This window comes from Ornithodoros turicata, chromosome 6 (genome assembly GCF_037126465.1).
Source record: "Ornithodoros turicata isolate Travis chromosome 6, ASM3712646v1, whole genome shotgun sequence".
NCBI classification, from domain to species: domain Eukaryota; kingdom Metazoa; phylum Arthropoda; class Arachnida; order Ixodida; family Argasidae; genus Ornithodoros; species Ornithodoros turicata.
In genome coordinates, this window is record NC_088206.1 from 46,706,448 (window position 1) to 46,723,914 (window position 17,467).

Genomic DNA, 17,467 nt, shown 5'->3' on the forward strand with positions numbered 1-17,467 from the left:
TGATGCGGCGAACTTCAAAGTCAGCTGAACACTAAACAAGTAAATCTCCGAAGAAGCTGCAAGGGCGAACCATGCGTGCGTCTGTGCCGTGCGCGAGACACAGTTGGCGCCGTTGCGTAGTCCTCCTCTCCACAGCTGTCTGGTCGTCTGCTCGCTGAGGTCGACGCGACCACCAAGCCTTTGGCAGCCCGCTCGTGCAGACGCAGATGTTCTGTGACGGGGCCCACACAACAAACCCACCGCATGCAAAAATATAAATAAAATCAAATGTGTGTGGTGTTTTGCACATTGGTTTAGGGCCTTATGGGCCAGCCAAACCAAATATATTGCGATGACCGTGAGGGTGGGGACGTTTGCCACAAGATTTTGCGGCACGCTACCCAAACCCGGATTTATTTGTCATGAGCATTTTGCATGTATTCCTAAGAATCCTTCGCTGTAGTGGGACGATCATATGTTTAAACACTAAAAACAACAAATTATTTATCGAGTGGTCAAAAGCTTCCTTTTATGAACTGTATATGCACCGCGGAAAGGATGGAAATTCGCCTGTAATCTCTGACGGTGAAAATGAAATCGTAGTTCGATTGCCGCGGAAATAAACACTCTTTTATTTTTGAATCGGATAGTCCGCAATTGATGCAAACTACACTATGATGAACAGTCGCGTCCGAAATATCGAATATTCAGACAAACAATTCAACACGTCAGCCTGAACAGACTGGAAGACAGGTTGCTTTATCTTGGAATTATGAAATTTTTATCGTGGTTGAGGAAGGCCCGGCTAGCATTAAACCCCATAAAAAAGTAACAATAATACAGTGAAGGAAGTAACAAATCGACACCTGCCGTCTGCACGCACACTGTATCACAAAATTGGCCAAATCCGGCGGCCATTTACTCAAAATCGCCGCACGATTTTCGGGTATGTTATGGCGCGAGAGCTTCACGAGAACACAGAAAGAAAATTGGAATGGACAAAGGGGACTGGCCATCGGGCCCGCTGCGAGCCTGGGGAACACTTAGAGCAGAGGTGGGTTTGGATAGGGCCTCAGTATGGAAATATTGGTGTATGGGCAGGGCACGGGCCTGAAAATCCGGCCCATGCAGTGCTCTACCCCTTCTCAAGAGGCGACTACAGTACCAAAATGCGCATGACCTGTGCATACGTGCACTGTTTGGTTTGTTTGATAGCTGAAGAAACTCGGGACGGGGTACAAGACAGCGGTTTCTATAGAAAAGCACTATCACGCATTTTGTTTTCCCAAATGTTCCCGTAAGCAAGACGGACACTTGGTAGTTGGACAAAATGGGCATTTGGACCGTATGACGTGCAACCCATTATTTGAGGGTGAAATCCATACCCGACCCCTACCTCCTCTGACAAGACCCGCCACCCGCGCTCTACCAGAAAATGAAATCCGCACCCAACCGGACCCGACCAGCAGGGGCTGCGGCGCCTTTATTTACTTATTATTTGGTATGATCTTTTCTCTTCGTTGTTGTTCGTGGCCGACCCGCCAGCAGTGCTTGTGCCAAAAACGCTGCCCGCAACAGTCTCGCAACCCGCGCGGGTGTCAAGAATATCACCCGCAACCGACCCGCTACCCGCGAGAAATTCCAAACCGGGATCCGCACCGCAGGATAGAGCGGGTCGTGCAGAACCCTGCACTACGCCTGAAAACTCCGCACTTCGGCTTTCCTCTTGATCAGCGTCATCAACAGGCCTCTCCACCCTGCTTTGATTACCGGACCGCTTATCATCTCCATCATCATCTCTCATCACGTACAAATGGCACTGGGGCAGCGCCCAGCCTGCTGGCCGGCATCAGCCCCATCTCATCATCGTATCTCTATGTGTGTGTGTGTGTGTGTGTGTTGATCAGCGTCTCACTCTGCTTCACGGAGAGAGCGGTGTCGTGTGTACGCGGTTGCTCATCTCTGGCTTTGTTGAAGGACGCTCCTTCTGCTGTCCAAACGCGCCCACCACGCCTGTGGGCCCCAACGTGTGTGAGTGCATGTGTGTGGAATTTGGAGTAGCAAGCCGTAGCCATCTGGCTGACATCTCTTAACCCCTATGAAGAAGAAGAACCGAGACCCGTTACATGAAATAGGCATGGAAATGGACACAAAAATTCAGCTGTCGAGTGCCGAGCTGTCAAAAATCGAGCTGTCATGAAGTCTGTTGACGTACATGCCGCACCATGGTATGTGTTGTCGAGTCCGAACCTGGCACGGGCACGTGCGAAAAACGTAAAGCCCGGCCCGACAAGGCCCGCGCAATGCTCTAAAGGGGAGTGCGAAACCCTATCAAAATTTGCTAGCAGTCCTGTGCGAGCGCACCGGCCTTGAGTTCTATTATGAAATAATGCGAGCCGATTGAGGGAGCGCTTTCACGACACCAATCGACAGCAACGAACGTCATGGTTCAACAGCGTAAGTGTCACTGGCAAGAAAAGCAGGGATGTTTTGCAACGGGATGTCGCACTGTCATATGACCGTCGACAACCCCGCGTCCTTTCTGGATACCGTTGCCTCTGACAAAAATCGCTATTCAGCTCAACTGGAGTCCCCCGATACTCTCAGGGACACGTGATCCTGTGACACCACGAAAACTGAAAACTACGACCACCATATAGAGAATAGACACCTCCACGGACAGTCTCTGCGTATCGGGTGAAAAGCTTTAGCCCGCTGCTACCGATCAGAGCAATCTTCATCCACGAGAAAGCGAGGTGGTAACGGCGGTACGCGACAGTCACACGGCATGTTCGAGAAATGCCAGTAAAACGTACACACCAAACAGCAAACGCGAGACAACCAAATCCACCGCGCAAAAGCAAATCGAGGAAAGGAGGAAATCTAAAAATAAAGGAAACACAACCCAGCTCATAGGTCTCCGCCTGTCACGTGATCTTGTCGTGTCCTCCAATCAGAGACGCGATGGACTTCTTGCAAAATCGGAAAAGTAAGAAGGCCGCGCGTGTGGCGCCATCTATCGCAGAAAAAAAGTTCATTTTTGAGTTGAGACCTATGTGATATGTCCTCTTAAGTCTGTGCTAGTCAGAGTATTACATTTGTAATGTTTCTCGTTTTGATAGAATGTTTCGCTATTATTTTCCTGCGTGTATCTGTTGTTTAGGTGTTGGATGATGCGCCGTTTAGAGTGTTTCTCTGTTCTTCAGCGTTAAGTCCGTGCTAGTGACACTATTAAATTTGTAATGTTTCTTGTTTTGATATGAAATTGTTTAGATATTATTTCCCTACGTGTTGGATGGTGTGCAGGTTTGGCTCTCTATTAATTCTGGCTGTTGATTGTGTTGTTTCTCATTATTTCCTTACGTCTATGCTATTCACTTAATACGAAATTTGATTAATTAAAAGTTGTGTAATGTTGAAACAAAACATATGAAACTTAGATTCCCTATTGCGCTCGAAATGTTCATAACTGTCACAAAACAGCCGTACGCCTCCCGTCTTCAACAAATCAGGGCAGCTATCATTAGAGCTGGTTGTTGGCTAGGAGCGTGCTATGCGGTGAAGTACATTTTTAACGTATCTATTTTCTGTGTTGGATTCATAAAACAAAGTAAGGTTTGTAGTGTCTCTTAGAATGAAAATTGTATAGTGTTCAATTAGATTAAGTCACGAGGGTAGGGTCCTGCACTCAACGCAGAGAAACATCCCACATCATCATCATCCATTCATCTATGTTGTTGTTGTTAAGTCACGAGGATGATTTTATGATAGTTAAAATGATAGATTATTGTCTTCTGTTGTTTTGACTAAGAATACCTTCTTTGATTAAATGTAGTGTTATAGATTTTATTTCCTCTTGTGTTCGTGTCGTCGTGTCGTTCGTGTCCCATGGTCTTCCAGGGTCTCTGCTGTTCACAGTTAATTACATACATCTATCTGCACTTGTAATTATAATCCCGCTATTGCAATGATGGTGGTCACGTATAGGAATATTAGAGTTTTTATAATAAAACTTGTAATTTTGATTGTAATCGTATTGATTAAGAATATCTTCTTTGATTAAATGTAGCGTTATAGATTTTATTTCCTGTTGTGTTCGTGTCGTCGTGTCGTTCGTGTCCCATGGTCTTCCAGGGTCTCTGCTGTTCACAGTTAATTACACACATCTGTTGGTACTTGTAATTAAAATCCCGCTATTACAATGATGGTGGTCACGTATAGGAATATTAGACATTTTATAATAGAACTTGTAATTTTGATTGTAATAATATTGATTAAGAATATCTTCTTTCAGTAAATGTGGCGTCCGTTTCTCGTTTTGATATGGTATAGTTTAGCTATTATTTCCCTACATGTTGGAGGATATGTCGGTTTGGTTCTATATTAATCCTATCTGTTGATCGTGTTGATTCGAATTACTTTCTGTCTGCGCTATTCACTTCATAAGAAACTGATTAATTAAATTTGTGTCATGTTGGAATATTAAACTTAGCTTCCATATTGTGCTCGAAATTACTTGTATCTATCAGAACTTGTAATTAAAGCTCCACTGTTGCAATGACAGTGCTCACTTTAAATGTATCTTTTTCAGATTATCCAATGTGGCCTCAGTATTGTATGTATTATTGAAAGTAGGATATGATATTAAATTAGATTCTCTTTCAGATTATTCTTGCTATAATTCAAATATGATTGTTAATATTAAAATGTGTCTTTTTCAGATTATCCAGTGTGGCCGGAGTATTGTATCTATTAATGAAAGTAGGTTACGATAATAATAAGTAATCTTTTAGGTCTTGGTGCGGGGCTCCGTAAGTGAACAATTGGTAAGCAATGTGATGAATGTTGATATGATGTTTTCTTTCAGAATCTGATGACCGGAAATATTAATAACGAATAAAATATGTATATTCTTTACACGTAGTGTCTTGTGTTTTGTTTCTTCTGTTTCAGGTGGTGAAGGTTTTTCGGCTGGGTTTTTCTCCTTCACCTGATCGGCATCACAATTGGCAGCACTATTGGCATTACAATTGGCACAATTCCCAGCACTATTGGCTTTAGTAAATATATTTCAACTTGTACTTTTGTGTATGACTACTCTTTGCATGTATATGAATGTTATAACCGCGCGGACAACCCTCCGCACACGCGCCGCCCGCCGATAAGCGGGAAAAAATACGCGAAGGACCCAGGGGTCAACGGCACAGGGGTTAGGGGTTCATGTTGTTGAGTGATACCCCCGCTCACACGGCCAGACCAATTACTACTGATGTGGGGCTACTTTATCTGCACCCACCCTGTAGATTATGATATGACATGTGTGGAATAAAGCAAAGGAGCCACAGAGGTGACAGAAGAGATGTCCGTTTAATGCAACAAACTGAAGTGGAATGAAAACCCTCGCTCAAGCGCGATCACGAGGATGGTGCGTAGTGACGTCATTGTGTCATCTTCCTCAACACACTCCCCCGCGAAACAATTCCGAAGCTCACGCAGTGTCGCCCTCCAGCCTGTAAAGCAGCTGAATTGGTCGGGTTAACATCCTCCCGTCCGCCAACCTTACACGGCATGACCGTACTCTGCCGTCTGCACTGACGAATACCTCTTCGACTCGACCCAGAGGCCATGCTACTCGGGATACATTTTCTTTAGCGAGGAGTACCATATGCCCAACCTTGATGCCAGTCGAAGAGCATGGCGGACAGATATTCGCCGATCGCAAGCACAAGATGTATTCCCTGGTCCATTTCGCCCAAAGAACGGCGGTCAGGTTTTCTTGGTAGGCCCAGCGTCTTCGGAGATCACCCGACGTCGAGTTGCCCGCATCCAATGGGCGGGGTGCTGGAAGGGCTGTGAGTCTTTTCCCCACCAAGAAGTGAGCAGGTGAAAGCGCTTCGGAGTCGCTTGGATCTTCAGAGATGTAGGTGAGGGGTCTCGAATTGATGACAGCTTCCACCTGAGTGACAACCGTAGCTAAATCCTCGAACCTCAGCGTGCTCTTTCCCAAAACCTTGCGGAGGGAGGTCTTGACGCTGCGGATCAACCTTTCCCAAAACCCTCCCCACCAGGCAGCACGCTCCGCAATGAAACGCCAAGTGACTCGGTTCGATGAAAGGAGCCCGGTGACTTGCGAGTCCTGGGACAGCCGTGCCAGGGTGAGGTCTCGGCGAACACGTTTAAATGTGAGGAAGTTGTCAGAATAGATCTTCAGCGGAACGCCACGTCTCGCGATGAATCTTTTGAACGCTTGCATGAAATCCTCGGCCGACATTGACCTCGTGAGCTCAAGGTGAATGGCCCTCGTGACGGCGCATGTAAAAATGAGTATGTAGGACTTGCATGCTCCACCAGTGGATGACTTGTAATAAAGTGGTCCTGCATAATCCGTGCCAATTACCTCAAATGGTGGTGAGGGAGATACCCGATCGCGCGGCAAAGGGGCCATTGGCTCAGTACAGACGCGAGCCTTGGCGCGTTTACAAACAAGACACTGATGGAGGACTCTTTTGACGACCTGTCGACCTCTAATGACCCAATATTCTTCTCTGAGTTCGGCTAGAGTCTCTTGAACACCTGCGTGGAGAAGCCTTGTATGCGTGCTCATCACTAGCAAAGCGGTGACTGGGTGATCCGTAGGGATGATTATGGGGTGCTTAAGTGAATCTGCGTATCCTCCATACTGCAGGCGGCCCTTCATGCGCAGTATACCATGCTCGTCGCGGAAGACGGATGTATTCTGAAGAGACTTATGCTCGGTAGGTTGATGGCCGAAAGACTGCTGCTGTGCCACCACTATCCAGTATCTCCGTGCAGCTTCTACTTCTGTGGTAGTTAGAGCTCCCGTTTTGTTGGTTTGCTGATAACGAGAGTTGTGTAAGAACCTCTGTACCCACGCCGTGACACGCAGCAGCCTAGAAAATGAACTGTAGTTGAGTACCTCAAAAGGGGGACTCTTCACGGTAGCGTGACCGAGGCAAACGTGTACAGGTCTTGCTTCGTGGTGTACATCAGGCGAAACTTCGGTGGGCGTGTGCCAAGCGGGAGGCCACGCAGTCTTGTCACACAACCACTCCGGTCCGTTCCACCAGCAAGGACTGTCCACGATGTGAAGACAAGACGTTCCCCTTGTAAGAAGATCAGCGGGATTGTCCCGTCCCGGACAGTGTCTCCATTGGTCAGGAGACGTAATCGACTGAATCTCTGCGACTCTATGCGCCACAAACGGCTTCCATGTAGTGGGTGCCCCATAAATCCAGTGCAGAGTAATCTCTGAGTCTGTCCAAAAGAGGACTCTTGCCTCACGAAGCGATACGGCGTTTGTCACGAAGCTGGAAAGACGCGCGGCTAAGATTGCGCCCATCAATTCGAGCCGTGGCAATGACGTCTTCGTCGGGGCTACTCTAGTCTTCGCGAGCACAAGTGTTGCTTCCGCATGCCCGGTGCTGTTGCATGATACGAGGTAGATGACAGCGCCATAGGCTTGCGTGCTGGCATCGCAAAAGACATGCAATGTCTTTGCCGCCGTAGAAAAAGCCATCGTAGCAATGAATCTTCGCGGAATCCTGATACGAGAAAGTGTATGCGCTTCATTGCACCACTTGTGCCAAACATGCAGCAACTCCTCCGGGAGCTTTTCATCCCATGACAGCTTTGCGAGCCACAGACGCTGAAGCAGTATCTTAGCGGTGATGACATAAGGAGCGATGTACCCTAAGGGGTCGTATACACGAGATACCGCTTGCAGAACGTAACGCTTGGTATCAGAACGTTTCTCGAGGAACTCGAAAAATGACTTCAACGAGTACAACACCTCGTCGGAATCAGTGTCCCAGGACAGACCGAGGACTTTCTTCATGATTGCGCTCTTCGCAGGCGCGACACGATCAGCTTCAAACCTGGCTTGCAGAGTAGAATCATTGGTAGACCACTTAACTAATTTCATTCCGCCTTCTTGCAAAATGGCTTTAGCTTCACAGTAGAGAGATGCAGCGTGTTCAACAGTGTCCGCCCCGACAACAAGATCGTCGACGTAGAAGTTACTGGCAAGCAACGGGGCCGTTTCAGGGTGAGAGCCTGCGGCCGAATGCAAGTGCTGTCTGAGTGTTGCCGCCAAGAGGAATGGGCTAGACCTTGCGCCGAAGGGAACACGAGTCATTCGCCAGGTCTCTAATGGAGGTAAAGGCTCTTTCACGTGGGGGGTTGAAGCGTACCAGAAAAATCTTAAACAGTCCCGGTCGTGCTTATCCAATACAATTTGTAGAAAAGCCTTCTCCACGTCTGCTATAAGGGCTACCGGGTAAGTGCGGAAGCGCAAGAGTAGCTCCAGCACATCCGGGTTCAGATTAGGTCCAGAATGGAGAGCTTCATTAATGTGTTGAGGAAGATGACACAATGACGTCACTACGCACCGACCATCTTCGAACGATGCCGAGGAACGAAATCGCTGGAGCACAGTGTCGTCATCTGGGTTAGACTCTTCGCGGTGGACAATGCCCATATGCTCTAGTTCACAGAAAGCACGCAGCTGGGAGTCAATATCGCTGACGGTGTCTCCAGATTGTACCCCAATCTGCATTACTCCAATAGAACCGTCTTGCTTGGAGGCGTTCGCAGACAGGCCTTGTAGCGTCCACCCGAAAAGAGTTTCAACAGCTACCAGCTGTTCTGATAACCGAACGGAAGCGCCGGTGACGATCTTCCAGTAAAAATCACTGCCGATTAACAGCGAAACGTCACAGATGGCTTTCGTGGGTTCGTCAGCAATGTCAAGACCCATGGTTTTCAGCTGCCTTGAGAGATCTTCATTAAGGGCTGGTAGCTTGTTCGAACATATTTGCTCGTATTCAAGTGCCTCGATCGTAACTGCAGGGTCCCGGTCAGGAGAAGCGAATTGGCTACACAGTACTACTTGTACGCAACGGTATGTAGTACGGGAGGGAGCGACATTTCCAAGGGTGTGAATATGCAAGTCCTCAGTACGCAACGCAGTGCATCCAATCTTGGCCGAGATATCCTTGCGGATAAAACTGCGCTGGCTGCCGCCATCGAGCAGAACTCGCACCAGGCGTCGTTGGCCATTCTCGCCCTGTACCCATACCTTTGCTGTTTGCAAAAGAATTTCTCGTTCAGGCTGCACTTTGGGAGCATGTGGGGCAGAGGACATGGTCGTGACGATGTCCTGAACCACTGCCGCGCTCGACGACGGAGCAGGAGATGTCGTAACGATGTCTGGAGTAACAGCGACATTGGACGACGAAGCGGAAAGGCCCTCCAGACACAACTGTGTGAGATGCCGCCTATTGCAATTTTGGCAACGAAGTGTGTAGCAGACGCGACAATCCTTCGACAAATGTGACCGCTTGCCACACAGAAAGCAACGTCCTTCCCGACTCAATAGGCTCCTCTTGTCCGCTGCGCTCAGTGGGGCTGTACAAGCTTCTAGCGAATGCTCCTTAGACTTGCAGAGTACACACACCGCTGCCGTCGCGCTGGCTGCTAAAGAAGCAGCAGAAGGGTAAAGGGGTGTCTTGCGGCGATCAGCAGTCTCCTCCTTAGACGAAGCTGTCGGCCTGCGGACCCGTTCTCGAAACTCAATTTCTTTTTCAAGGAAATCCAAAAGTGATGACAGATCATCGGCCGTCGACGTGGCTGCCGAGGCGGTTGCAGAGTCGGTTCTGTTCGCACGGTAGTATTCCAACTCAAGTGGTGAAGGTATCTTCCGAAGAATTGTCCGGAAAATGGTAATCGAATATTGGCTTCGTGATACACCCAGACTCTGAAGATTCCGAATTCGAACCGTAACAGCTTCATGGAACTTTCTCAAACTTCTGATATCATCAATAGACTTCACAGGAGGCAAGTCGAACAAAGAATCCAAGTGGTCGCTCACCAAAAGCTCAGTCTTGCCAAACCGTGCCTTGAGGATATCGACGGCCGTAACGTAGTTCTCGTCCCTGAGTGATAGCCCCTCTATCGCTCGAGCAGCGGGTCCGGTGACGAGTGAGATCAAATATTTGAACTTGTTGACGTTAGAAAGTCTGGGGTTCTCATGAATACTGACACGAAACTGATCCCAGAAACCTTGCCACTGAGACAGCTCACCAGAAAAGGAGTCAATCCGCAACTTCGGCAATTTGACGCCGTCTGCAGGAGGGCCCACGCCTTGAGATGTAGCAGACGAAGGCTGTGGAGCACCGCCGACCTGAGCGGATGCCAGTCTCGTGATACCGAGAGCGGTGTTCAGAGCTTCACTGACTTGAACCGAGATAGTGATAATAGATTCCGAGTACTGATCGCAGGCCTCGCATTCTGCTTCCAAAGATGCTTCGTCGATAAGGGCCTGGATCTCTTGGTTGAGCTGAGTCAAGGTTGATGCTTTTGTTTCGAGAAACGTAAGCTTCGCAGTAAGCTGAGCAGGATCGTGGGGCGATGTAGCTATGAGGGTCTTCAAATCGTTGATGATACGCGTCACAGTCGCTCGGCTGGAAGCTCGCATCTTCTTCAGTCGTTCCAAGTTATCCATGACAACCTATGGCAGTCAGTAATCCTTGCACAAAATCGCCTCCCGGGTTTCGGCACCAGATGTGGAATAAAGCCAAGGAGCCACAGAGGTGACAGAAGAGATGTCCGTTTAATGCAACAAACTGAAGTGGAATGAAAACCCTCGCTCAAGCGCGATCACGAGGATGGTGCGTAGTGACGTCATTGTGTCATCTTCCTCAACAACATGATTATGACAAACTGGACGGAGATTGTGATGATGGAGGTGGTGAATGAGGGCTTTTTAAGTGTGCGCGCGATAATGCTCAATGGATGATGGTGCAGGGGTGATGGTGGATGGATGCGGGATGATGCAGGTTGGGCTAGAAGTGACGTAAGCGGGAGAGGAAATACGAAGAACCCGCTGCCACAGATCTGTACCAACTCTGAAGTGTGAGAGGCCCAAAGCAAAAGGAGGGCTGACAGGAACAAGGGGGCTCCCAGCAAACGGAGAGAGAGACTGATATAGGCTTCTCGAAGACTAATGTAATAGCCACAGTGGAGTAGGAAGTGTTCGACTGTCTCGCCCGGGCCACAGTGGGGGCACGCAATGGATGAAGAGCGACCGGCTCGGCGAAGGTAAAAGTTGAGGGGCAGGCAAGGCAACGGGCCCGCGTCAACAAGACTTCCGACTGCCGAGAAAAGCAGAAGCCTGCCACGAGAAGGACAGGTGGGCGTACGCAGGACGCAAGATGGTTCCAAAGAAGAGCCGTCAAATCTCGCGTAGTTGGCCTAGTCTTCTTCCTTATCTCACGGGGCCCCACAACTCGCGTGACACCTCCGGCATAAAAGCGGTACGCAATTACTCGAGGAGATCCGTACCGGCGATACGCTAGCTGAGCTCCGGTAGTCGCGCATGCGGCATGAGACCACCGCCGTACCGGGTATTGTATATGAGATGCTAAAACTGTCTACTAAAATTCTCTAATGAATTCACTTACACGGTAGCATCAAAAACACACACACAAAGGACAAAAGGTCCCAGCGCTGTATCGGGAGGCCCGCCGACGTCAAAAGGAAGCCACTTCCACCCCTCACCGAGCGCTCCGATTGGCTGGGTGAAAAAGCTCTTGTAGAACCGCGCTGGAAAGCTGCAGCACGAAGCAGTTCTCGAAAAGCGCCTGGAAACGCCTCCCGTCTCAGAGGCCGCGGCACCGCCTCAAGGAACGCATGTGTAAATGATAGTGTTGGAGTAAATGGTCTGGCTGGTGCGCTGCTTGGCAACAGTATATGCGCTATGACCTGCGTTTTGCTTAAAGACCAGCACACGTTCCGTGCAGCTTAGCCACTATACTCAGGAGAGCTCAGACATAGGAGCATGCACATGTCCTCGCGCGCATTTTCGGCCGAAGAGGAAGAGGGAACGCTTCGCATTTCATTTCGCGTGAACATTTTCCCGACAGAAGCAGAAGCTATCCCGAGAAGTCCAGAGTATCGAACCATGCAGTCAAACGCCGGCACAACGGTAAATAGCGCCTCTTATCAAGCGTTACGAACCTCTACCACGATCTGTAAAGTGCTGCCGGATATACTATAGCTCTGTGACTGATGATTCTTTTTCAACAAGCATAAAGACACTCAAAAAAAGGGGCTGTATGTATTCCTGTAGGCGAGGTGGGACCAGAGGTCTGCATCCATCAGCTCCAGGCCTGGCAGCCGAAAGTTGTCATTCTTCGAACGGGACACACTGTCGTCGTGGACACCACATGAGCACATAAGAGCCGACCGACCAGTCTTCCAGGACTCCAGCAGGTCACGCACAATGTCTGTGCACGACATCCCGCCATCCATCTCCAGAAACATTGGCATCAAGTGGGAGAACGAACTGTTCGTCAGGCCACACACAAGGTAGCTGCTCTTTACGTTGGCACTTGACAGCTGACAACTCGAGTCTTTTCATGTGGGCACGGCGGGACCAGACGTAAACGCTTAGGACGTGCGCATTCTCTCATTTCTATAATATGGTTCTATAATATGGTCTGTGGTCCCGTCTTTCTATCTACACTTTGGGGGATCGTTTTAGACGGCTGAAGGGTCATAACACGTTTACAACAAAAAGTCAATGGGTTTCCAGTAGCATTTCCGTAGCAGCGCTTACGTACAAATTATGGTCAACAATCACTCTCGTATAGTCTAGCTTTGATCTTGAATAGATTCTTGAATAGAGCATGGCATGGAAGTTGAGCCATTTCATTTTCTCGGGTTGTAGTCACCTCTGGAATATGAATCTGGATAATGTGTTTTATATGTGTAGTGTGTATGATAACTGGGCATTGTTTCTTGTTTCTTATTTAGTACTGTGCTAGTTGGATGTGTAAATTTTGGGGATGGGAACTTGTCAAGTTGTCCCACAGCTTTTTCCTATCTCCACATCCGAAAGATGAAATACAATTGAATTGAATTGAAAAAACAAAGAATTTTCACGAAAGCACGTCACTAGTGGAGCCACGACACTTCTCAGCTCTGTCTCGCTATGGGAGTATTGTATCAATTGGGCTGGTTAGTACATAGCAGATAGGATAGTGGATAGCAGTGGTGGACAGTACCACCGAAGAAATGCATACAGATCTGAAAACCCCTTCTCGTCTCACATCGAAGGCAGATTACAATGAATGAGCGCGGTGATCGGACAACATATACCACCCAAGCAACACAGCCCGTTGACAGCTGCGCAGACCGATGACGGGCGAAGACCCTGACAAATCGGGTGTGCGTCGCCTCCCAGCAACGGTACTACGTACGTTTTGCAACACCGGGAAGACAAAGTCCGATCAGGATTCCCGGTACCAGCTTCCGACTCTTTCCCGACAGCGTCCCATTACCCTGCTCCCCGCGCGTTCCGCTGTGTCTTTTAAATTTATTTGTTTTATGTATAGAATTTGATGAACGATAAGCACAAGTAATCTGAAGAAAGTTTTATTAAAGGAGCAGTCTAAGACCGAGAAAAAAAATAGTTTTTGATCGTGTGGAATGTCCGATCACTAAATATCGTTTGCACGCAAGAAATATGAGCGTAGCAGAAAAATATCGCGCGCAGCAGTCGATTGATTCTCACGAGTGCGGAGAGCTCTCTCCTACTCCCGTGGAAGACACGTGAGAAATGACGGGCACCTCCGTCACGATGTGACGTTGTACTCCTAGGGCTCGCAAGTGACCTCGGCTGCGATCTGACACCGACAATTGTCAAGGTGACGGCGGGCTCCTTTCGCGCGCGTTGTTCTGCCGAGAGACGCATGCGCATCAGAAACGGCTACCTTTCTTTTTATTTTCTTTTTTTTTACAGAACATGACGTCGGAAACATTGGTCGTCTGATCAGTCTGCCGCCAGTCGAATATTTTCGGTTGCACGGTGAAGACACGCAGTGCAACGAAATCGGGAACTCGCGTGTGGATTGAGGTCAGCACTCTTCCAAAAGGGAATGGGGACGTGCAGGTGCAGTGCGAGTGGAAGTTGCGATCGTTGAACTAATTCAATAAGTTGCAAACAGAAAGAACACACTTTGAAAGATGAAAGTCACTGAAAAGGTTAGAAAGGCTGTAGGACCCGAACCCACATCTTCTGGATTGCCGGTCCAGGGCTCTACCAATTGAGCTAAGCTAACACACCTCCTCAGCGACTTCCAAGGGTGTGTCCATCTGAAGGGACAAACCAGCCACTATCTCTCACTCATCCTCCTTTCACTCTTACATTTTTGCTCACTCACACACACATTCATATACGGCGGGATCGACGCAGGCGGCTAAGGCAAAAGCTTCTTAGGCAAATTGAGGCCTTGTATGTATTTGTCCCTTCTATGTTGTTCCAGCCTCAGAACATCAGTTCTTTCATGAACGCACTTTGTTTGTTTGTTTGTTGTCCAGGAACGAATACGAGGTGAGTCGCGTCATGTTGCATCGCTTCGCGAACAGCACGAACCGCCACCCTGCGTATCGCCTCATGTGAGACGCTGGCACTTTTCGTTAGTTGGATACGTGTATAATAAACAAAAGCAATGACTATAAGACACACGATCGCGTTACCATTATGAGCGTAATGTTTTATTGTTCGTTTGCACCTCTGTTTTATGCCTCAAACCAAGAGAACATAATGAACCGCTGTCAACAAGGAGCATGCCGTGTCCGAAGCAGACGAATTTTCCGTAGCGAATGAGAGCACGTTTAACGTTTGACGTCACAGTCAACGGAGAGTGGCTTGTGGCTGGAGCGCGCGAGCCTCCCGCCACGGAAGCGATTTTACAAAACATTGTTCAGCCGAAATATTTTACGAGAATGATTTTTACACACTGCTTGACAAATTAAAAACGGTTTTCAGCTATTCAAATTTTCTTTCAATGATCCTTTAAGACATGATGCAATATACAGTGTGTTTCACCTAACTGCGAACATATTTTTTACTATATTCAAATTAGATGTCCATAATTCCACCAATGGTGACACGTTCTACGGCGGTTGGCCCACCTTATGAGGACATTAGAAAATTCCTTGGTTGTCGTATCAATTAATTTGCACTAATTACCTTTTCAATTATTAGAGATAGAGGCTCGGTTCAAATGTAACATTGGTAGATCTTGTTCCACTGATGTCATTGCCGTTTTCAGAATCGAAATCGGCCCAACCTTGCTCAACAGTCCTTTGCCGAAAAGCCATGTGTTTTTCTTTGTTTTGTTTATTTTCGGCCCTGCAGGCGCGAACGTTTCCCTCGCCGTCTGATGGGACAGAGGCAGGGGCATTCTAGGGGCTGCAGTTGCAAAATACAGATGTGACTGCTGCCTGCCCAGTACGAATCGCGAAACGATAACCAATCGCACTGTATCAGACTGTGCCACGTCCTGTGTGCTGTTTCCTTTCTTTCTTTTGTGCCAATGCGGATCGTTGGTCAGGTTGATTCGTGTCGCAAAAAAGTCCGATAAGCAAGCTTCAGACACTTCCCCAAAGTCTCAAGGTCGCCGGAAAAACGCCCTTAACTCTTTATTCGTTTACTTTGCGGCCACTTTGCAATTTTGCAACTGCAGCCCCTAGAGTGCCCCTACCTCTGTCACATCATAAGGCGAGGGAAAAGCGAGCGCCTGAGGGCTCGAAAATAAAACAAAACAAAGAAACACTACATGGTTTTTCGGCAAAGGACTGTGGAACAATGGTTGGGCCGATTTCGATTCTGAAAACTGCAATGACATCAGGGGAACAAGATCTACTACTGTTATATTTGGACCGAGCCTCTATCGCTAATAATTTAAAAGTTATTGCTGAAAATTAAGTAATACGACAACCAATGAATTTCTGATGCCCTCATGAACGTGTCACCATTGGTGGAAATATAATTTTAATATAGTAAAAGTATCTGTTCGCAGTTAGCTGGGACACCCTGTATATGTTACAATTACACACCATGGATGAAGAAATCCGAATGATATAATGAATCCGAAAGATATCATAAGTGCACAAGATTCAAAGTGTTTACTGTCATAACAAGGGAAAGAGCAGGAAGCCTAAAGAGCAACGGTATCACAAGAGGAGAAGCGACTGCTCAGAAAGTATTGTAACATCATAAGGCAATATGCTACCACACCAGAAACTCAAAATTATGTTTAAGAATGACCACTATAAGGACACGGACAAACGACCAGCTGTACAAACTTCTGAAATATGTTGCCAATCGGATCCAGATCCTTTAAATGCAATGAATATCCATGTGGTGCAGAAAGGACACTTGCAAATCGTCAACACTACCCAGATTGTGTATCAGTTCACAATTCACCAAGCTGGCTATAAAACGTCGCAGTTCTTCATCTGTGCACAGGGGAACCCTTGGAGGGGTGCTGAGCCAGTCCTCATTCTCTTGTGTCATTTAGTCTGTGACGCCTTGTACACACATTTCAAGAGCTTTCATGGATTTTTTCATGTCAACAAGGAGTGCTAAGATGCCTCACTCAAAATCTGAAATTCTGCAAAAATAAGACATGCTAAAAACGATGCTTGACGCATCTGTGATGGGGCACTTATTCTGAGCTGTTCCCACTAAAATGTCGGCGTCGTGCAGGTACTATGTTTCCGAAGAAGCGTCAGGCCCTGATAAACACTTGCAGTGATCACACACGTACGTGAATGCACTTGTTCGAGACACTGATCCTGTGTTCTAGACAGGTCATGGCGAACAGTCAAGCCTGCAAGAGAAAAGTTGTATTTCACGACATTAAGAACCTAAAACAGGACATATGAACCTCACAGCACATACAAAGAAATAGGACTAACCATTTCCAGCGCGATGCTCTAATGCTGCAACACAGCTGTTAGGCAAGGGAGTGTAGCAGAACGTGAGCCCAGTGCAGCCCTAATGACAATGTTGTGCAAGGGTAAGTGCTAAGAACCAGGACTGGATAATAATAGAAACTAGCAGTTGAGTGGGAAGTCCATGGCGGCGAATTCTTGGTGTATCTCAGCATGGTCCCCGTGGTTCTGTCTTCGTGCAGGTGGAAAACCGATGTCATCAAAAAGCTGTTTTAGCACAAAAGGGAACATATTCATGACTGACGATCATTCTACAGACCAGGCGCAGTAAGACGGTTCTAACTGAGGCATAAATGTCGTCGCGATTCACTGCTCTGGATGGAGGTCAGGGGGGATGACCTCGAACGGGTGACCATGGCCTACGATGAAATTCAAATGACAGTTATATGAAGGAACTCGAATATATGCCAACGAAAATATACAGTGAACCCTCATTAATATGACCCCCGTTAATCTGACGTACTTGCTTTATGACCGTTTTTCTCGGGAACCGTTCCGCGGGCATGTAAATCCCCCTCCTTAATATGACAATCCGTTTATCGGACAATGACCAAAATTTTTGTCACAACTAGGGTCAAACACAGGCGTTATCTTCTCGTTATTATGACCGCGTCACATGACCTTTAGATTAGCCCCCGGGAGAGGCTACCACGTACCTCGCTCA

At 47.7% G+C, this 17,467-nt stretch overlaps 2 protein-coding genes across 3 annotated transcripts in view; one reads left to right on the plus strand and one right to left on the minus strand.

Moving 5' to 3' along the window:
• Positions 1-5,467: 5,467 nt before the first annotated feature.
• LOC135398576 (uncharacterized) lies at positions 5,468-10,501 on the minus strand. The gene has a single exon (XM_064629966.1). It carries the CDS (start codon positions 10,499-10,501, stop codon positions 5,468-5,470), a length of 5,034 nt encoding a protein of 1,677 aa, XP_064486036.1.
• A 1,425-nt stretch (positions 10,502-11,926) lies between these two features.
• LOC135397978 (acetylcholinesterase-like) overlaps positions 11,927-17,467 on the plus strand; it is a 69,535-nt gene continuing 63,994 nt past the window's right edge. For both annotated transcript variants that reach the window (XM_064629445.1, XM_064629446.1), the window contains exons 1-2: positions 11,927-11,983; positions 12,128-12,366. In XM_064629445.1, coding sequence (XP_064485515.1) covers positions 11,960-11,983; positions 12,128-12,366 — 263 coding nt within the window. In that variant the 5' untranslated portion in view covers positions 11,927-11,959. The remainder of the gene's footprint in view (positions 11,984-12,127; positions 12,367-17,467) is intronic.

Bases quoted from the DNA above. Each gene is read 5' to 3' on its own strand.
- LOC135398576 (XM_064629966.1), bottom strand. From the start codon at position 10,501: ATGGATAACTTGGAACGACTGAAGAAGATGCGAGCTTCCAGCCGAGCG.